This window comes from Rhamphochromis sp. 'chilingali' (genome assembly GCF_963969265.1).
Source record: "Rhamphochromis sp. 'chilingali' genome assembly, chromosome: 13".
In the NCBI taxonomy this organism is placed as follows: domain Eukaryota; kingdom Metazoa; phylum Chordata; class Actinopteri; order Cichliformes; family Cichlidae; genus Rhamphochromis; species Rhamphochromis sp. 'chilingali'.
Genome location: NC_137940.1, coordinates 29,439,634 through 29,461,755, shown reverse-complemented (window position 1 = coordinate 29,461,755; position 22,122 = coordinate 29,439,634). Strand labels below are relative to the sequence as shown.

Here is a 22,122-nt window from a genome sequence, read left to right as displayed (position 1 = left end):
ACAATGAGACAACGTCACACACTGCTGACTTGTGATATTGTACTGACACCATGCGACCAAGTGTTTCTCTTCGGTGAAACGAAGTATTAGCGTACCAGCTGAATGGTACACTGTTCTGTATCTGCCTGTAAATCTGTGACCAAACGCGATCGATAGTTGAAAAGAGACAAGCCTTCACCTTCAATCACACGCTACTGTGGCTGAGGCTATTCCTTCTTGTGTGCTTAAATTATGAGTCCAAACATCTAAAACATACACACAGTAACGACAAACTATTAATCCTGACTTTGCTTCCATTATACTGACACCACATGACCAAAAGTCTAACTGCAGACAACACACTAGTAATGCATTAGTTAAAAATAAGTAAAATGAGTACCCTGGGGTAATACCAACCCAATGCTTCTTTTGTTGTATTCTCATCATGTAGGAATATTAAATGTTTACTCTGTATCGTTACAATTGTTGCAAAGAACAAGTTAAGATTCCTGGTTCGTTACATGAGTTACAACTACACATACTTGAAACAGGATTTTCAACACCATGTAAAGCGATAGTCAGAAACTTCACCTTGGTCCAGTTGAGTTATGCGTTGTTATCGTTCATATTTTTTATAAAGAAGAAAAACGTAAAAACACCCCTAATTAAAATACTGTTTTTTAAATCTGTTTTAGTTCCTTAATCTGTCTTTGCAGCTGGATGTTTTTTAAAAGTTGTTTGACTTTAGAATGGCATTTAATATATTAAATATACTCTATGTCTAAAATGACTTGTCTCGTATTTTAAAGAAAAGCCTAACTCATTTCATTTTATACTGACACACAGAGAGAAGAATAATTCTTACGAATAAAATCTTGGCAGATGTTCTTGGATATCGCTCAAGTTGTTTCCATAAGTATTAGTTGTAAACACAAATTTCCACAAACTATAATCAGTGCATGAATGCGAATGTACTGTGCATTTATTTAATTGGAAAATGTTGAATATTCCTTACCTCTTCAGATGTGCGTCTCCTATCAGGAAGCACTAGTGTATTTGCATGACTGCCCGGAACTATAGTAGATCCTATACTCATTCTGGGTCCAACTAGCATGTACCGCTTCTCCCCTGATCTGTACTGGATGCTGTGACACAGTGTCCCATCATAATTAGTCTCTGGCAAATATTTAGAAGTATAGTCTGTGGATTTGGAGCACTGCATTGCAATCAGCACGATGATGCTTATGAGAAAAAGTACAGAAACTGCGCCCAAAGTTATCATGAGGTAAAATATGACGTTACTGTCCTCATCATCTTTTGTCGCACTTTTAACATCAGAAGCTGCAAAAGCCTCTTTGGGCTCCACGAGTTTGACTATCACAGTAGCTGTTGCTGAGAGAGAAACGTTGCCGTTGTCTTTGACCAGTATGAGCAGTTTATGCTCAGCCTCGTCTGTCTCTGTGAATGAGCGAAGTGTTCTGATCTGTCCTGTGTAGCGGTCCAACGCAAAGAGACTATGGTCAGTCACTTCTTGCAGTGAAAATAGCAACCAGCCGTTATATCCTATATCAGCGTCATAGGCTCTGACTTTAGTCACCAAGTGTCCTGCGTTGACGTTTCGGGGAATCTCCTCCACACCTTGAGCAGAACCGTTGGAGCTGAGTGGATACAGGATGACTGGAGCGTTGTCGTTCTGATCCAGGATGAAGACGTTGACTGTGACGTTGTTGCTTAGTGACGGAGTTCCAGAGTCTGAGGCAACAACTTGGAACTGGAAAGTTTTCAGCGATTCAAAGTCAAAACTTTTCAGCGCTAAAATTTCCCCATTTTCAGAGTTTATGTTTAGAAATGAAGTGACTTTATACTCTTCACTTCCGTCTCTGATAATATGATACGAAATGCGCGCATTGTCATTCTCATCACGATCAGAGGCTTTAACAGAAAACACTGAAGCTCCTGGACTGTTCCCCTCAGTAACATAGAAAGTATATGGGCTGAGTGAAAACTCTGGACGGTTGTCATTCACATCTGACACCGTAACGCTTATTGTCTTTTCAGATGATAACGGAGGCTGACCTGCGTCTTTTGCTGTTATTGTCAACTCATATTGTGACTGTTTTTCCCTGTCCAGAGGGGATTTGGTCACTAATGAAAACATCTTATCCTGTAAAGATGGTGATAAAGCAAACGGAACATCCTCACCTACGAAACAAATAACTTTTCCATTAAGACCAGAATCCAAGTCGTTTACACTAATAAGAGCTACTGTAGTTCCAGGTCTGGAATCTTCTGGGATTGAGCTTGAAAATGATGTTACCTCAATCTCAGGTGCGTTATCATTCAAGTCAACAATCTTTATTTTTACGCTCTTTTCTGTAGTTAGAGGAGCCATACCTTTATCTGACGCCTGGATTTCTATTTCGTATTTTTCCCTCTCCTCATAGTTTATCAACCCTTTAACGCTTAACTCTCCTGTTAATGGACTGATAGCAAAGAAATTTAAATCTTTTTGATTTATACTCTTACCAAATGAATAAACTACATCTCCGTTAGGTCCATCATCTAAGTCTATTGCATTTACTTGTATGACTATTGTACCAAGTGGTGTATTTTCATTGAGCGTAACAGAATAATCATCTTTAGAGAAAGCAGGAGCGTTATCATTAACATCAAGAACATTTACCAGAATATTCATTTCGCTTGTTTTCGGAGGTTTACCCCCATCCAGCGCCGTCAGTGATAATACATGGCTCCCTGCAGCTTCCCTGTCTAAGGATTTTTGAACAACTAAAATAGGTATTTTTCCATCATCTCCTTTATCCTTAATTTCCAACCGGAAGTGATCGTTGTTGCTAAGTTTATACTGCTGCACGGAAAACTGTCCACTGTCTTGGTCACGTGCTGCTTTCAGCTGAAATCGTGTCCCGGGTAATACTGACTCTGAAATCTCAAGGGTTGTCTGGTTGTCTTGGAAGCTGGGTGAATGATCATTTATATCCAGCACTTCTACTCTAGCATAATGGACCTCCAGTGGGTTTTCTAGCACAGTTTTAACATTTATTACACACGCAATGCTCTGCGCACACACTTCCTCTCTGTCAATCTTTCTGCTCACATACAGAACACCATCGTTTGGATTCACATAGAACAGGGGATCCGCATTACTTGAAACAATCCGATACTTCCGGTCTTTCAACGTGTTTTTATCTAATCCCAGATCTCTTGCTATGTTTCCAACCACAGTTCCTTCGTTAACCTCCTCGGAGATCGAGTATCGCAACTGCGCTGATGCTACAGTCCACAAAAGCACAGCAAATACGCATCCGACCAGATATCCTCTCCTCATTTCCGACTGGCGTTTTCTTTGTTCCATGATGAAAACGAAAATTTTCAATAATCCATCACAATGACTATAAATCTGTTGGAAATGCAAAAAAAGAACAACCTCGTTCTTGCAAACACTCCTGTGATATTTGTACATGCAAAACCTGGTGTAAACCCAGAGAACAATCCGCGAAACGATGCTCCCCTTGTCGATGTGAAATAGCTAAGGGGTGGAACCAAAAAGCAGTAAGGACAAGCTTGTGGGTGGAAGGTTTTCTATATCGCACTGACACCATGCGAGTTTTATTCTCATTACAGAAAATTGGCTTCATATTGGATTATTAGAGCAGTATGATCGGTTTATGAAAAGCGAAGAAGAGATTTAGTGTCCATCAGATTACAAATCCAACACAAATTAAAAAATATATAATCTCTTTATTTCACGCAGAACCAGCGAGTATTTTAAATTTGTATTGTTGTTATCTCACGAGTTAAGCAAATCGTGTCACTGCAGAATTACCTTGAAACGAAGCAAGGCACTTTTCAGCACCAAGGATAGTTATTTAGTTTGCAAATTGCTTTCACTGAGTGAGTCCCGCACATTTTTGTATCTCATTAATTGACTGGTAGCTAAAAACACTCACTTGTCTGAAATAAATCAACCTTGATTTGTTGCTCAATAATTTCAGAATAACAAGGTATTATAATAATGTCCAATGAGACACTTTAAAATATCACAGCTGCTCTGATCGAGGTGAGGGAGATGAAAAGGATGCATTTTTGTATGACTAGTGATTAAAATGAAAAGTACAACTTAGGGGAAGAACGTTATATTTTAAGGTATGCCTTACCTCAGATGTTCTCCTCCTGTCAGGAAGCACGAGTGTATTCGCATGACTCCCAGGTACTATAGTAGATCCTATACTCATTCTGGGTCCAACTAGCATGTACCGCTTCTCTCCTGATCTGTACTGGATGCTGTGACACAGTGTCCCATCATAATTAGTCTCTGGCAGATATTTAGAAGTATAGTCTGTGGATTTGGAGCACTGCATTGCAATCAGCACGATGATGCTTATGAGAAAAAGTACAGAAACTGCGCCCAAAGTTACCATGAGGTAAAATATGACATTACTGTCCTCATCATCTTTTGTCGCACTTTTAACATCAGAAGCTGCAAAAGCCTCTTTGGGCTCCACAAGTTTGACAGTCACAGTAGCTGTTGCTGAGAGAGAAACGTTGCCGTTGTCTTTGACCAGTATGATCAGTTTTTGCTCAGCCTCGTCTGTCTCTGTGAATGAGCGAAGTGTTCTGATCTGTCCTGTATAGCGGTCCAAAGCAAAGAGACTGTGGTCAGTAACTTCCTGCAGTGAAAAGAGCAACCAGCCGTTATATCCTATATCAGCGTCATAGGCTCTGACTTTAGTCACCAAGTGTCCTGCGTTGACGTTTCGAGGAATCTCCTCCACACCTTGAGCAGAGCCGTTGGAGCTGAGTGGATACAGGATGACTGGAGCGTTGTCGTTCTGATCCAGGATGAAGACGCTGACTGTGACGTTGTTGCTTAGTGACGGAGTTCCCGAATCTGAGGCAACAACTTGGAACTGGAAAGTTTTCAGCGTTTCAAAGTCAAAACTTTTCAGCGCTAAAATCTCCCCATTATCCGAGTTTATATTTAGAAATGAACTGATTTTATTATCTTCACTTCCGTCTCTGATGATATGATAGGAAACGCGTGCACAGTCATTTTCATCACGATCAGAGGCTTTCACCGCAAATACGGAGGCTCCTGGACTGTTATTCTCTGTGATATAAAACGTGTAAGGACTTGTTGAAAACTCTGGACTGTTGTCGTTTACATCTGATATAACCACGCTTATAGTCTTTTCAGTTAAATGGGGAGGTTCACCTGAGTCCTTTGCAATAATCGTGACATCATATTGAGAAGTAATTTCTCTGTCTAACTGGGAGATGGTAACTATAGCGTACATATTTTCCTGTAATGATGGAGATAACGTAAACGGGACTCCTTGTTTGATTGAGCAAATGACCTTACCATTGATTCCAGAGTCTAAATCGGTGACACTAATGAGGGCCACTGTAGTTCCTATCTTTGAATCTTCCTTGATAGAACTAGAAAATGATGTCACTTCTATCTCAGGTGCATTGTCATTCACGTCAGCAACGGTTATCACGACACTCTTGCCAGTTTTTAATGGAACCTGTGCCTTATCAGATGCCTGAATATCAATTTCATAACTTGTACTTTTCTCGAAATCTAACTTACCTGTTACATGAATTTCGCCAGTGTTTGCATCTATACTAAAAAGCTCCATTATTTTTGGATCGACTTCGTTACCGAATGAATATATTATTTCACCGTTTGCTCCCTGGTCCAAATCTGTTGCATTCACTTGAATGACGACAGTACCAGTGGGGATGTTTTCTTTAAGTGTAGCAGAATACAGCTCTTTGGTGAACACTGGGGAATTGTCATTAATATCAAGTACATCCACAGTGATTTCTATATCGCCTGATTTCGCCGGTTTCCCTCCATCAACGGCTGTTAAACGTAACTTGTGCTTCTCGTTTGTTTCTCTGTCTAACTGCTTCTGCAGAACTAAGAATGGTATTTTCTGGTCTTTGCCACGGTCCTTTACTTCTACTCTAAAATATTCATTATGACTTAGTTTATATTGCTGAATTGCGAATTGGCCCACATCGGGGTCACGCGCGGCCTGTAGCTGAAATCTCGCTCCTGGTAGAGCCGACTCGGAAATTTCAAGCCTTTTCTCTTTCTCTGGAAAAACGGGAGAATGATCATTTATGTCTAGTATTTCCACTGCCACATAGTGAATCTCTAGTGGGTTTTCTAGCACGGTTTTTAGGTTGATGGTGCATGCACTGCTTCGTTCGCACACCTCTTCCCTGTCTATCCTTCTTTTCACATACAGGATGCCATCGTTTTGATTCACCTGGAACAGTGATTCCGTTGAGCCTGTTACAATGCGGTATCCTCTGCCTTTGAGTGCACTCTTATCAAGCCCCAAATCCTTAGCTATATTTCCCACGATGGTTCCATCTTGAACCTCCTCGGATATGGAATATCTGATCTGTGCAAAAGCTCCGCTACATAAAATAACCAAAACAATTATGAAGACGAACCAACACCGCCGGTCCTTCCGTGCTTTGCCTTCCCTTTGTTCCATGACAAAGATGACTGAAAATAGTCCATAAAATCCCTGCTTGCAAAGCCAGCCAGTGTCCGATGATCCTGTATGTTAACCAGGATCTGTTTTGGGGGAATGCTCTGAAAATAAAGCACACTCGTTGCCGTGAATCACGATCTTACCTTGAAATTTGCTATTTGAGAGAAAAATAGCATATCGGCTCGGTTGAAATACCACTCGTGACGTAAGGTACTGCCAAATACAGAGAACCACTGAACTACACTGACATCAAGCGTTAGGTTTTGTTATTTACACAGACTACAGTTAAAAAAAAAAGAAAAAAATTAAAATCCCCCAGATGAGTTATATTCTCACGCTGACGTAAACAGGTCTTTATTGACCTATAGGACCGGATTTTGCACAAAGCCCAACTCTGGACACTCGAATACATTTGAAAATATACAAGTACAAAGTACTTGTATAAGTACAACACGTATACATTATGTGTTGTGCTTTACTGTAACTGTGTAGTTAGCATATACTAAGTAGAAAACATCAGCAAAAAATACCACACAAATAACCTTACCAAAAACCCACAAGTGGAAGAGGAAAACGGTTTTCAGTGTTTACTAATGCCCGACATTTGTGACACTAGTAACAAATCAGCACCATGGAGAGTGAACACAGAGTACTGGTAAAAGTATTACTCTTGTTAAATATAATAAAAATTAAACTAAAAACGCTTTAAATGAAATCAAATTCTCCCATATACCATTCAAAAAACTCATTAAGCCACTGTTAGCTAATATAAAATAACCCTACCTCTTCAGGTGTCCGTCTCCTATCAGGAAGCACGAGTGTATTTCCATGGCTGCCCGGAACTATAGTAGATCCTATACTCATTCTGGGTCCAACTAGCATGTACCGCTTCTCTCCTGATCTGTACTGGATGCTGTGACACAGTGTCCCATCATAATTAGCCTCTGGCAGATATTTAGAAGTATAGTCTGTGGATTTGGAGCACTGCATTGCAATCAGAACGATGATGCTGACGAGAAAAAGTACAGAAACTGCGCCCAAAGATATCATGAGGTAAAATATGACATTACTGTCCTCATCATCTTTTGCTGCACTTTTAACATCAGAAGCTGCAAAAGCCTCTTTGGGCTCCACAAGTTTGACAATCACAGTAGCTGTTGCTGAGAGAGAAACGTTGCCGTTGTCTTTGACCAGTATTACCAGTTTATGCTCAGCCTCGTCTGTCTCTGTGAATGAGCGAAGTGTTCTGATCTGTCCCGTATAGCGGTCCAAAGCAAAGAGACTGTGGTCAGTCACTTCCTGCAGTGAAAAGAGCAACCAGCCGTTATATCCTATATCAGCGTCATAGGCTCTGACTTTAGTCACCAAGTGCCCTGCGTTGACGTTTCGGGGAATCTCCTCCACACCTTGAGCAGAGCCGTTGGAGCTGAGTGGATACAGGATGACTGGAGCGTTGTCGTTCTGATCCAGGATGAAGACGTTGACTGTGACATTGTTGCTTAGTAATGGAGTTCCAAAATCTGAGGCAACAACTTGGAACTGGAAAGTTTTCAGCATTTCAAAGTCAAAACTTTTCAGTGCCACAATTTCTCCATTTTCAGAATTAATATTTAGAAAAGAGGTGAGCGTATTTTCTCCCCCCCTTTCTCTTAAGATAAGATATGAAATAAGAGCATTACTTCCCTCATCATTGTCTCGGGCTGCCACTGAGAAGATCGACGCCCCTGGGCTATTATTCTCAGTTATGTAGAAAGTATATGGATTCTGTAAGAACTCAGGGCTGTTGTCATTCACATCTGAAATAACAATATTTATACTTTTCTCCGATGATAAGGAAGGTTTGCCTGCGTCTTTAGCAACTATCAGGACATTATACTGGGATTGTTGTTCTCTGTCTAAAACCTGTTTCGTTACTAGAGAATACATGTTACTTTGTAAAGAAGGTGCGAGCAAAAAGGGAGCATCTTTGCTTACATAACATACTACTTTTCCATTCAAATCAGAATCGGAGTCTTTGACACTAATTAACGCCACTGTGGTTCCTGGTTTTGAATTTTCAGGGAGTGCATGAGAAAAAGATGTCACTTCAATCTCTGGTGCATTATCATTTACGTCAATTATATTAATAATGACGATTTTGTCTGTTGTCATTGTAGCTGCTCCTTTGTCGGATGCTTGAATGTCGATTTCATACCTGCCGCTTTCTTCAAAGTCTATTTGTCCCGCCACTATGATTTCTCCAGTAACCGGATTTAAGTCAAAACGTTCACGTACCCGTGCTTCCACGTCATTTCCAAATGAATACACAACCTCACCATTTAATCCTTCATCCAGGTCTGTTGCATTAACTTGAATCACAGTCGTACCAAAAGGAGAATTTTCTTTGAGGTGCGCACTATATGCCTCCTTACTGAAAACAGGAGGGTTGTCATTAACATCGGAAACATTAACAATTATTGTCATGTTACCAGATCTTGGAGGTTTACCTCCATCAAAGGCTGTCAGAAGCAACACATGAGTTTTAACAGATTCTCTATCAAGTGATTTTTGAAGGACTAAACTCGGTGTTTTACGGTCTTCGCCCCGGTCTTTCACTTCTAAACGGAAATGTTCATTGTGACTCAGCTTGTACTGCTGGACAGACAGCGAACCACTATCAGCATCACGGGCTGCTTGTAACTGAAATCGTGCTCCTGGTAGTGCAGATTCAGAAATTTCCAACGTATTTTCTTTTTCAGGAAAGATCGGTGCGTGGTCGTTTACATCCAGAATCTCCACTGCCACGTAGTGCACCTCGAGTGGATTTTCTAACACTGTTTTTAGGTCGATAACACACATCTTGTTTCGGTCACACACTTCCTCTCTGTCGATTTTTCGGTTCACATACAAGATCCCATTATCTGTGTTTACTCGGAAAGGAGGCTCTGCTGAGCCGGAGACAATGCGGTACCCCCTCTCTTTCAGTGTAGCCTTATCGAGACCTAAATCCTTCGCGATATTTCCAACAGCAGTTCCTTCTGTATTTTCCTCTGAAATTGAATATCTAAATTGTCCCAAAGCGGTCTTCCAGACCAGAACCAAAACCAAAATGTATACAATCCATATTCTCCTCGTTCTCCACGTTAGGCATCGCCTTTGTTCCATGGCGTAAAGATGAAACAGCGAAATGAAGCAACTTTCAAATCGCTACACTCATACACTCAAATAGGATTGTTCCGCCACACCCGTTATTACAATCTGACAGTTTTTCAGAATAAAAATTCTTAGCGATTAAATTGTCTCTAGTCCTTCACACACAGAAACGTCCTCCATTCGACTGTTGTAAAGGAAGGGGATGGCTCTTGTGTATATAATTGTAACCTTGTGGAAGCATTATTTGTCCTTACACTGACACCAAGTGACAAACAATCACACTGCAGACTTCAAAAAGAAGCATGCTTCAGAAACAGCAAACTTGTCGAGATAATAAATGTTGTAACCAAATTTAGAAAAAAAAAAAAAGAAAAACATTCAGCCTACTCCACTTTCACCATTCTAAAACAAAAGTAAGCAAAACCGTTCTATCCAAATTTCTTTTGACATTACTCCATGCATGTGCTGTTGCTGTTCATGATTACGCTGCCTGTTGTTGTAATGCAATTCCAGTCAGAGGGACACGAACTTGCCACAGAAAATTTCAGCACCGCGGAAAGCGACAATGTAAAAGGTAAACTTCCAGACAAATACGAAACAAATACAAATCCGACTGAAATACCAGGAGTATTTACACTGGCATATTTAGAGGGTAATAAAACGGACAGATAAGCTGAAGCTGTGAAGCGAACGAGTCTAGGATCCTCATGTATGCTAATGCTAGCTACAACATAGCAGCAATATAAGTGATGTACATAAAGGACCTATAATCATGACCCATTGTTCCAATATTGATAGTACAAAACGAGAAAAAAGTTGTATATTTGAAACAAGTTCTATATATAGTGGCAAAAAAGATTTTAACAACTGTATGAAGGCAGGTGATTTTAATAATTTAAATTCGAAAAATATAAACTAGAGGACGATGATTTGATTATAATAGATTTAATTTTTGATCCGTGAACATATCATTAAAGTAAAAATCACCATTTTGAGCTGTTAAAATACAGCACAGAGGTAAACTGTTCATCTTACCTCATCAGATGTCATCCGCCTGTCAGGAAGTACGAGTGTATTTGCATGGCTACCCGGGACTATAGTAGATCCTATACTCATTCTGGGTCCAACTAGCATGTACCGCTTCTCTCCTGATCTGTACTGGATGCTGTGACACAGTGTCCCATCATAATTAGTCTCTGGCAGATATTTAGAAGTATAGTCTGTGGATTTGGAGCACTGCATCGCAATCAGAACGATGATGCTGACGAGAAAAAGTACAGAAACTGCACCCAAAGTTATCATGAGGTAAAATATGACATTACTGTCCTCATCATCTTTTGCTGCGCTTTTAAGATCAGAAGCTGCAAAAGCCTCTTTGGGCTCCACGAGTTTGACAATCACAGTAGCTGTTGCTGAGAGAGAAACGTTGCCGTTGTCTTTGACCAGTATTACCAGTTTATGCTCAGCCTCGTCTGTCTCTGTGAATGAGCGAAGTGTTCTGATCTGTCCTGTATAGCGGTCCAAAGCAAAGAGACTGTGGTCAGTCACTTCCTGCAGTGAAAAAAGCAACCAGCCGTTATATCCTATATCAGCGTCATAGGCTCTGACTTTAGTCACCAAGTGTCCTGCGTTGACGTTTCGGGGAATCTCCTCCACACCTTGAGCAGAACCGTTGGAGCTGAGTGGATACAGGATGACTGGAGCGTTGTCGTTCTGATCCAGGATGAAGACGTTGACTGTGACGTTGTTGCTTAGTGACGGAGTTCCAGAATCTGAGGCAACAACTTGGAACTGGAAAGTTTTCAGCGTTTCAAAGTCAAAACTTTTCAGGGCTGAAACATCCCCATTTTCGGAGTTAATATTTAGAAATGATGTAACTTTATTTTCATGACCCGCATTCCTAAGAATATGATATGAGATAATCGCATTATCTCCATCATCACTGTCGGATGCGGTTATACAAAACACAGAAGCTCCCGGTGGGTTATTTTCGGCAATGAAGAACGTATAGGGACTCGCTGAAAACTGCGGACTATTATCATTCGTATCTGACACAAACACGTTTACTGTCTTTTCCGATGTTAAGGCTGGCTCACCAGCGTCCTTTGCAATTATTGTTATATCATATGTTGATTGTTGCTCTCTGTCCATCTGTGACTTGGTGACCACGGCGAACATGTTATCTTGTATTGACGGAGTTAGTGTAAAAGGGCTGTCCCCTGCGATATAGCTGATTATTTTTCCATTTAACCCAGAGTCTGAATCTGTAATGCTGAGAAGCGCGACCGTTGTTCCTGGTCTAGAGTCCTCTGAAACTGCACTTGACAGCGATGCCACTTCTATCTCAGGGGGATTATCATTTATGTCTCCAATGTTAATTATCACACTTTTATAAGTTTTAAGTGGAATGCTTCCCTTATCAGAGGCTTGTATATCAATGTGATAGCTGTCTTGTTCTTCAAAATCTATGTGACCTTTTACAATTATCTCCCCAGTAACAGAGTCTATATCAAAAAGCTCTCGAATTTTACCTTTTACGCCACTGCCAAATGAATAAACTACTTCCCCATTGGGACCATCATCCAAATCGGTTGCGTTAACCTGAATGACTGTTGTGCCAGCCGGGGTGTTTTCCTGTAGTACTGCTGAATATGTATCTTGGATAAACACTGGCATGTTGTCATTAACGTCTAAAACATCTATGTATATTTCAACTGTGCCCGTGTTTTGAGGTGTTCCACCGTCTATAGCCATGAGCACCAATTTATGGCTACTTTTAACCTCTCTGTCTAGCTGTTTACCCAACGTTAAAGTTGGAGTTTTACCATCTTTGCCTCTGTCTTTAATCTCTAAACGAAAATGGTCGTTCTGACTTATTTTATACTGTTGGATAGAGTTTGTGCCACTATCCGGATCGTGAGCGTTTTGTAACTGATACTGTGCTCCTGGTAATGCAGACTCGAAGATCTCTAGTTTCTGAGCTTTGTCGGGAAATGCAGGAGAGTGGTCGTTTAAATCCGCTATTTCCACTATGACATAATGTATTTCTAGTGGGTTTTCAAGCACAGTTTTGAGACTAATTACACAAACATTATTATCCTTACATACTTTCTCTCGGTCTATTTTGCGCTTTGCGTAAAGGACCCCATCATCCTCATTTACATTGAAAAGAGGTTCAGTCGAGCCAGATATAATGCGAAATCCCCTCTGCTTCATTATATTCAGATCTATTCCCAAATCTTTAGCGATATTCCCAACAACACTCCCTTCTGTTAGCTCTTCTGATATAGAGTACCTCAGCTGTCCTGAAGCGATTGTGAAAAATAAAAGCACAACAAAAACGCTGATGAGTGGTGATCGCTGTCGCCATGATTCCCGTCGCCTTTGTTTCATACTGTGAGGTAAACGTAAAAATCCAAACGCTTTCATCATTCGCCACATGTTTAGATTTTTGTCTCCATAGCAGCAAGAAATAAATCCACTTCTCGTATATTATTTGCCAGTATAAAATAATAGTCACCACACGCTTAGAGCAAGTCTTTCAACTAAACGCTCTCAAATCAGACTGCATGTAGCGTGGTTGGACTCGAGTATGACGTTCAGAGACGCTATAAGGCGTTATACTGACAAGGTACCGCCACCTTGTGAATATGTGTAATAGTACAATTTATGATATCAAGCTGACAAATACTTATGGCAACTGCATCACTAAACTGACGTGTTTGAGGTCATTGTCGAAATTCTATCCAAATCCAGTTTCACCACCATTGAGAATAATGACAAAAATCATTACTCGGAGTAGAATAGGTAGAATACATGGCAACACGTTATTACTCACCTCTTCAGGTGGGCGTCTTCTGTCTGGCATCACCAGAGTATTTGCATGGCTGCCCGGAACTATAGTAGATCCTATACTCATTCTGGGTCCAACAAGCATGTACTTCCTGTCTCCTGATCTGTACTGGATGCTGTGACACAGTGTCCCATCATAATCTGCCTTTTGTAAATACTTGGAAGTATCGTCTGTGGATTTGGAGCACTGCATCGCAATCAGCACGATGATGCTGACGAGAAAAAGTACAGAAACTGCGCCCAAAGTTATCATGAGGTAAAATATGACATTACTGTCCTCATTATCCTTTGTCGCACTTTTAACATCAGAAGCTGCAAAAGCCTCTTTGGGCTCCACAAGTTTGACAATCACAGTAGCTGTTGCTGAGAGAGAAACGTTGCCGTTGTCTTTGACCAGTATGATCAGTTTGTGCTCAGCCTCGTCTGTCTCTGTGAATGAGCGAAGTGTTCTGATCTGTCCTGTATAGCGGTCCAAAGCAAAGAGACTGTGGTCAGTCACTTCCTGCAGTGAAAAGAGCAACCAGCCGTTATATCCTATATCAGCGTCATAAGCTCTGACTTTAGTCACCAAGTGTCCTGCGTTGACGTTTCGGGAAATCTCCTCCACACCTTGAGCAGAGCCGTTGGAGCTGAGTGGATACAGGATGACTGGAGCGTTGTCGTTCTGATCCAGGATGAAGACGTTGACTGTGACGTTGTTGCTTAGTGACGGAGTTCCCGAATCTGAGGCAACAACTTGGAACTGGAAAGTTTTCAGCGATTCAAAATCAAAACTTTTCAGCGCTAAAATCTCCCCATTATCAGAATTGATATTAAGACTGTATGAAGAAAGTTTACTATTCTCTTTTTCGTCTCTCAGGATATGATATGAAATATGGGCATTTTCACCTTCGTCCTGGTCTGATGCCCTCACAGAAAACACTGAAACCCCTGGTAAATTGTTCTCCGTAACATAAAAAGTGTAAGGGTTTGCTGAAAACTCCGGCCTGTTATCATTCACATCCGATACAATAATAGTAATGCTTTTTACAGAAGTTAGCGAGGGTGTGCCTGCATCTTTTGCAACTATTGTTACATCATATATGGCCTGCTTTTCTCTATCCAGTGGCGATTTTGTACTTATGGAATACATGTTGTCGTGTGTTGAAGGTGACAATTTGAAAGGGACTTCTTCATTAAATGAGCAAATTACTTTCCCGTTAAGACCAGAGTCTTTATCGATAACACTGATTAATGCCACAGTAGTTCCCAGTCTTGCATCCTCGGGTATTGCCTTTGAAAACGAAGTGACCTCTATCTGAGGGGCATTATCATTCAAATCAACAATCTTCACCAACACACTTTTGTCTGTCCTTAACGGAGCCGAGCCTTTATCAGACGCTTGTATATCAATTTCATAGCTTTCCTCTGATTCGAAATCTAGCACATCTTGAATAATAATTTCACCGGTGTTTGGATCAACACGAAATAGTTCGCGTATCCTGTGGTTTACATTGCTACCTAAAGAATAGATAAGCTCACCGTTTGATCCCTCGTCTAAGTCAGAAGCATTTACTTTTACTATTGTTGTACCGGTGGGAGTGTTTTCGTTCACAAGTACCGAGTACGTGTCTTCATTGAAAACTGGCATATTATCATTAACGTCTAACACATCGATAAATATTTCAGCTGTTCCAGATTTACTTGGCTTCCCTCCATCAATAGCTGAAAGAAGTAGCTTATGAATTTTCTTTGTTTCCCTGTCTAGCGTCTTGAGTAAAACTAAAATCGGTATTTTCCCCTCTTTTCCGCGATCTTTAACTTCTAATCGAAAGTGATTATTGGGACTGAGCTTATACTCTTGGACAGAAAACTGACCAACATCGGGGTCATGCGCTGCCTGCAGCTGGAGGCGCAAACCTGGTAAAACTGACTCTGAAATTTCGAGACGGTACTGTTTAACTGAAAAGCTAGGAGCATGATCGTTCACATCCTGAATCTCCACAGTCACATAATGAATTTCAAGAGGGTTTTCAAGCACTGTTTTTAGGTTGATCAAACACGCTGTGTTTCTCTCACAAACCTTCTCTCTGTCAATTATACGGTCAACGTATAGTATTCCATCGTTTTGGTCCACGTGAAAAAACGACTCCGATGAACCCTCAACAATGCGACATCCTCTCTCTTTCAATGTATTCTTTTCCAATCCCAAATCCTTTGCTATATTTCCAACAGCAGTTCCTTCATTGACTCCCTCGGCAATGGAATATCTGATCTGCGCCGAAGCGCGGCTCCACACTAGAATAACTACAACAATGAAAGCGATCCACCGCAATTCGTCTTTTGATGCTCCAGGTTGTTTTCGCTCCATAATTAGGAGATAAAAAATGTTCCTCTGTGATTTACAATACCGAGTTTTCCACGAGTTGAGAAAAATAATAAAAAATATTCATATCACCAGACAGGCTACCGTGCAGTATCAGGTTCACATAAGATGAATATATGCTCTAAATGAAGAGGAGGCATAGAGTGAAACCCATCCCACAAATAGGAGGTCCCATACTGCTGACAAAGAGCTTATCTTTAAACACTTTTCTGCTCAGATAGTGACACCAAGTGACTATCAAAGTTTTTTTTTTCCCTGGATAATAGTACATGTTAAAGTATCTCATCTTTAAGTTGATACTTGCACTTGTGTTAAGAAGGACATGTCAAATTTCATGGTGTTAGGAAAGAAAGAAGAAGATAAATAGCGCGTGGTTTCAGCACCACTGACAGCATTCACCAACACCTCTAAATGGCAAATCAAGACAAGTTTGTTGTCAAACTCTACTAAAAGCAAAACTAGAGTTTTGGCCATTTAAGGCATCTTACCTCTTCAGATGTTCTTCTCTTGTCGGGAAGCACTAGAGTATTTGCATGACTTCCAGGGACTATAGTAGATCCTATACTCATCCTGGGTCCGACTAGCATGTACCGCTTCTCTCCTGATCTGTACTGGATGCTGTGACACAGTGTCCCATCATAATTAGTCTCTGGCAGATATTTAGAAGTATAGTCTGTGGATTTGGAGCACTGCATTGCAATCAGCACGATGATGCTGACGAGAAAAAGCACAGAAACTGCGCCCAAAGTTATCATGAGATAAAATATGACATTACTGTCCTCAACATCTTTTGCTGCACTTTTAACATCAGAAGCTGCAAAAGCCTCTTTGGGCTCCACAAGTTTGACAATCACAGTAGCTGTTGCTGAGAGAGAAACGTTGCCGTTGTCTTTGACCAGTATGAGCAGTTTATGCTCAGCCTCGTCTGTCTCTGTGAATGAGCGAAGTGTTCTGATCTGTCCTGTATAGCGGTCCAAAGCAAAGAGACTGTGGTCAGTAACTTCCTGCAGTGAAAAGAGCAACCAGCCGTTATATCCTATATCAGCGTCATAGGCTCTGACTTTAGTCACCAAGTGTCCTGCGTTGACGTTTCGGGGAATCTCCTCCACGCCTTGAGCAGAGCCGTTGGAGCTGAGTGGATACAGGATGACTGGAGCGTTGTCGTTCTGATCCAGGATGAAGACGTTGACTGTGACGTTGTTGCTTAGTGACGGAGTTCCAGAATCTGAGGCAACAACTTGGAACTGGAAAGTTTTCAGCGTTTCAAAATCAAAACTTTTCAGCGCAGTGATTTGTCCATTATCTGAATTCACATTTAGGAATGCTGTGACGTCATTTTCACCACCTCCTCTCAGAAGATGATATGAAATAGCTGCGTTTTCATTTGCATCGTTGTCCGACGCGCTTACAGAAAATATTGGCGCACCTGCGAAGTTATTTTCTGACAGATAACACTGTAATGGGTTTTGCAGGAATTGTGGACTGTTGTCATTTACATCTGCTATCTGAATGCTAAGAATTTTAAAACTGGATAAAGGAGGCTCACCACAGTCTGTAGCTTCTATTGTAATATCATAATGTGACACCACCTCTCGGTCCAGAAACCTGCTAGTAACAACTGAGTAAGTATTTTCTTTATAGGATGGTTTTAAGTCAAAAGGAATGCCCTGAGTTATCCGTGAAATAATTTTCCCATTAACTCCAGAGTCTTTATCCGTTACACTGATAAGTGAAATAACTTTACCAGGCTTTGAATCTTCGGTTACTGTATTTGACAGTGACGTGACTTCTATTTCCGGTCGATTGTCATTGACGTCCTTAATTTTCACAATCACTCTACACCTGCTTGTTAACGGAGGCGTTCCTTTGTCTGACGCCTGCACATCTAGTTTATAAACCTCGGAATCTTCAAAATCCAACCCTCCTTTCAGTGTAATTTCTCCGCTTACACTATCCAGTTCAAATATGTCATAAATTTTACGCGCTAATGTTTTACTAAGGCTATACTCTAATTCCCCATTTGTCCCTTCATCCGGATCTGTTGCATTTACGTTTGCAACAGTCGTCCCAACCGAAACGTTTTCAAATATTTCTATTTGATAAGTATCCTGTATAAACGTCGGGCGATTATCATTAGTATCAAGAACAGTGATGGAAACATTAAGCGTTCCTGATCGCGGAGGTTTACCTCCATCAACCGCGGTTACAAAGAGGAAATGTTTATGTTTTTTTTCTCTGTCTAGGGAATTCTTCAGAATTAGAAATGGTATTTTTTCCTCATCACTTTGACTAATCTCTATATCAAAGTGATCATTTGAAGATAATGAATATGTGCGGATAGAATTTATGCCAGCATCAGGATCACGGGCCGCATGCAGTTCCAATCGTGTTCCCGGGGATGATTGTTCTGCTACTTCAAAGGTTTGTTGTTTTTCAGAAAAACTCGGGGAATGGTCATTTACATCAGTAATTTCTACAGCTACATAGTGGATTTCCAGTGGGTTCTCTACAAGCATTTTTAGCTCTATCATGCAAGCACCACTTCCATGGCACAGTTCCTCTCTGTCGATTTTCTTACGAACCAGTAACACACCATTGTCCGGATTCACCTCGAAAAACGCATCCTTAGAGCCCGATACAACACGTAACAGACGATCAGCCAAAGAGGTTTTGTCAAGACCAAGATCCTTAGCAACATTTCCAACAATAGTCCCTTCTTTCATCTCCTCTGGAATCGAGTATCTCAGTTCAGCGAAAGCCTGCTCTCCGAAAATCAGCAGCAAAGACAAATGAAAAGCAAAGCAACAGCGGTTGCCTGTTCTGCTTCGTGTTCTCTCAGCCATCCTTCTCAAACAACACATTTACACATAAAACATATTTCTCTAGGAAGCTCAATTTATATATCCTTGGCTTTTCGTAAAGTATGTAAAGAAAACATATGGCACCGCCTCATCCGACTCACATCAGCTTTGCTGTGAGGTATCAAACAAAAGCCTTCTTAGGGGAGGACCTAATTCCTTTATGGAATGCTCGGTGTAACAGTGACGCCAAGAGGACAACATTTTAGACGATTTATACTCTGAAAGGTTTTCCTATACATTAGTAACAACAGCCACATCAACATAAGTCAGCAGATAAACTCAAGTTGCAGCAAACACACTATAATATGCTAAGGGAAGGGCTGCGCCATCTTTACAGTCAGAGACTTTTTATTAGTCTCATGTGTCATTGAGAAAATAAACGGTGTATATTAGTGAACTCCGCCACAGTAACAATTTAACACGTCACGTCGGAAGGACGTACATGCAGGATTCGAGACAAAACGCTGCGCAATATTTGCTTCTTCTTCTTTTCTTCTGCTTCTTCTTCTCTTTATTATTATTGTTGTTGTTTTTGTTTCTGTTAGTAACAGTAGTAGTGGGTGTTGTTGTATATATTTCTCCGATATTTCTACTAAAAGAAATCTTAAAACAAACAAACTCATAGGCTTTCTTTATATTGATAATGAAAGAAAACGTTATAGTATTGGTAATTATTTTGAATTTGTACACATTTTTGTATTGATATGGATTCAAAAAGCAACTAACCCATTAATTCATTCATCATGAGTTATCAAAAGGTTTAATCTTGCAGACCAAATAACAGCTGACACATCTGAGCTGGATGCACAGTATGTGTTATATGTTAGTCTTACCTCCTCAGATGTTCTCCTCCTATCTGGCATCACCAATGTATTTGCATGGCTTCCAGGGACTATAGTAGATCCTATACTCATTCTGGGTCCAACGAGCATGTACCGCTTCTCTCCTGATCTATACTGGATGCTGTGACACAGTGTCCCATCATAATTAGTCTCTGGCAGATATTTAGAAGTATAGTCTGTGGATTTGGAGCACTGCATTGCAATCAGAACGATGATACTGATGAGAAAAAGTACAGAAACTGCGCCCAAAGTTACCATGAGGTAAAATATGACATTACTGTCCTCATCATCTTTTGCTGCACTTTTAACATCAGAAGCTGCAAAAGCCTCTTTAGGCTCCACAAGTTTGACAATCACAGTAGCTGTTGCTGAGAGAGAAACGTTGCCGTTGTCTTTGACCAGTATGAGCAATTTATGCTCAGCCTCGTCTGTCTCTGTGAATGAGCGAAGTGTTCTGATCTGTCCTGTATAGCGGTCCAAAGCAAAGAGACTGTGGTCAGTCACTTCCTGCAGTGAAAAGAGCAACCAGCCGTTATATCCTATATCAGCGTCATAGGCTCTGACTTTAGTCACCAAGTGTCCTGCGTTGACGTTTCGGGGAATCTCCTCCACACCTTGAGCAGAACCGTTGGAGCTGAGTGGATACAGGATGACTGGAGCGTTGTCGTTCTGATCCAGGATGAAGACGTTGACTGTGACATTGTTGCTTAGTGGCGGAGTTCCCGAATCTGAGGCAACAACTTGGAACTGGAAAGTTTTCAGCGATTCAAAATCAAAACTTTTCAGCGCAGTGATTTGTCCATTATCTGAATTCACATTTAGAAAAGATATTACATAATTTTCACCACCTTCTCTCAGAAGATGATATGAAATAGCTGCGTTTTCATTTGCATCGAGGTCTACCGCACTCACAGAAAATATTGGCGCACCTGCGAAGTTATTTTCTGTCAGGTAACACTGTAATGGGTTTTGGGTGAATTGTGGACTGTTGTCATTTACATCTGCTATCTGAATGCTAAGAGTTTTAAAACTCGATAAAGGAGGCTCACCACAGTCTGTAGCTGTTATTATTACTTCGTATTCTGGTACAGTTTCTCGATCTAACACTCCCTTCGTGACCACGGAATATATGTTTTCCTTGTAAGAAGGTTTTAATTCGAAAGGTGCATTGTCGGTCATGTGTGTAATTATTTTTCCATTAAGTCCAGAGTCTTTATCCGTTACACTGATAAGTGAAATAACTGTGCCAGGCTTTGAATCTTCGGTTACTGTATTTGATAGTGACGTGACTTCTATTTCTGGTGCATTATCATTAATGTCTTGTATCTTTATTATTACTCTACACCTTCCGATTAATGGAGGTTGTCCTTTATCAGATGCTTCAACGTCTAGTTTATAAATCTCAGAATCCTCAAAATCTAATGCTACTTTTAGCGTAATTTGTCCACTTACACTATCCAGTTCAAATATCTGATAAACTTTACGCGCTAATGTTTTGCTCAGGCTGTATTCTATTTCCCCGTTAGTGCCTTCATCTGGGTCTATAGCAGCTACAGTTGCAACAACAGCACCAACAGAGACATTTTCTTTTATTTCAATTTGGTAAGTCTCCCGACTGAATGTCGGGCGATTATCATTACTGTCAAGAACAATAACGGATACATTAAGCGTGCCAGATTTTGGAGGTTTACCTCCATCAACTGCTGTTACAGTTAGCAAGTGTTTATTCTTTTGTTCTCTGTCTAAAGATGTCTTCAGCACTAGAAATGGTATTTTGTCCTCATCACTTTGACTAATCTCAATATCGAAATGCTCGTTTGACGTTAGTGTGTATATGCGGATAGAGTTTATTCCAGCATCAGGATCACGAGCCGGGTGAAGCTGGAATCGTGTTCCCGGAGATGTATGCTCGGCCATTTCAAAGGTCTGCTCCTTTTCAGAAAAGCTGGGGGAGTGATCATTTACATCAGCAATTTCTACAGCAATATGATGCATTTCCAGGGGATTTTCAACAAGGATTTTTAGCTCAATGAGGCATGAACCGCTACCGTGACAAAGCTTTTCTCTGTCGATTTTCTTACGAACCTGTAAAGCCCCATTGTCCGGGTTTACCTCGAAAAACGCGTCCTTAAATCCAGAAACAACACGGAACCGACGATCAGTCAAAGAGGTTTTGTCAATACCAAGATCCTTGGCCACATTTCCAACAGTAGTTCCTTCTTTGACCTCCTCCGGAACAGAGTATCTCAAATCAGCCAAAGCCCGCTTTCCGAAAACCAGCAGCAGTGTCAAATAAAAAGCAACCCAGAAGCACTCACAGCATCGATACGGTCTTCCATTCCTCATTGTTGTCCAGTTGCACACGATGACACCTGAATCTGTTTCTATAATAATTATATTTGCGATTACTTCACGGTCTCATCCGACTCCCGTTTTTAGATATTATGCATTCGTTGCTGTGAACCACCAGACAAAAAGCTTTGTTAGGGGAGGGACTGTGTTTTCTGGTCATTTATGTTATAGTGACACCAAGAGGACAACTCTGTGTGTTTATTTCT

The 22,122-nt window shown here is 40.8% G+C and overlaps 4 protein-coding genes across 4 annotated transcripts in view; all 4 read right to left on the bottom strand.

Moving 5' to 3' along the window:
- LOC308408491 (protocadherin alpha-C2-like) overlaps window positions 1-9,656 on the bottom strand; it is a gene marked incomplete at its 5' end in the record, with an annotated part of 158,904 nt that extends 149,248 nt beyond the window's left edge. The window contains one exon of the mRNA XM_080900794.1: window positions 7,311-9,656. Within this exon, the coding sequence (XP_080756920.1) occupies window positions 7,311-9,656 (2,346 nt within the window). The remainder of the gene's footprint in view (window positions 1-7,310) is intronic.
- LOC308408308 (protocadherin alpha-3-like) lies at window positions 225-6,633 on the bottom strand (the record flags this gene model as incomplete). Its single annotated transcript, XM_080900511.1, has 3 exons — window positions 5,283-6,633; window positions 995-2,125; window positions 225-245 (listed from the first exon to the last, which is right to left on the bottom strand). The coding sequence occupies exons 1-3, from the start codon at window positions 6,510-6,512 to the stop codon at window positions 225-227; spliced, it is 2,382 nt and encodes a 793-aa protein (XP_080756637.1). The 5' UTR covers window positions 6,513-6,633.
- A 1,014-nt stretch (window positions 9,657-10,670) lies between the features above and the next one.
- Window positions 10,671-14,628, bottom strand: LOC308408794 (protocadherin gamma-C3-like; the record flags this gene model as incomplete). Its single annotated transcript, XM_080901203.1, has 3 exons — window positions 10,671-13,038; window positions 13,586-14,219; window positions 14,616-14,628. 3 exons carry the CDS (start codon window positions 14,626-14,628, stop codon window positions 10,671-10,673), a joined length of 3,015 nt encoding a protein of 1,004 aa, XP_080757329.1.
- A 1,691-nt stretch (window positions 14,629-16,319) lies between these two features.
- On the bottom strand, window positions 16,320-21,910 carry LOC308408793 (protocadherin alpha-8-like; the record flags this gene model as incomplete). Its single annotated transcript, XM_080901202.1, has 2 exons — window positions 16,320-18,470; window positions 21,677-21,910. The coding sequence occupies 2 exons, from the start codon at window positions 21,908-21,910 to the stop codon at window positions 16,320-16,322; spliced, it is 2,385 nt and encodes a 794-aa protein (XP_080757328.1).
- Window positions 21,911-22,122: the final 212 nt, after the last annotated feature.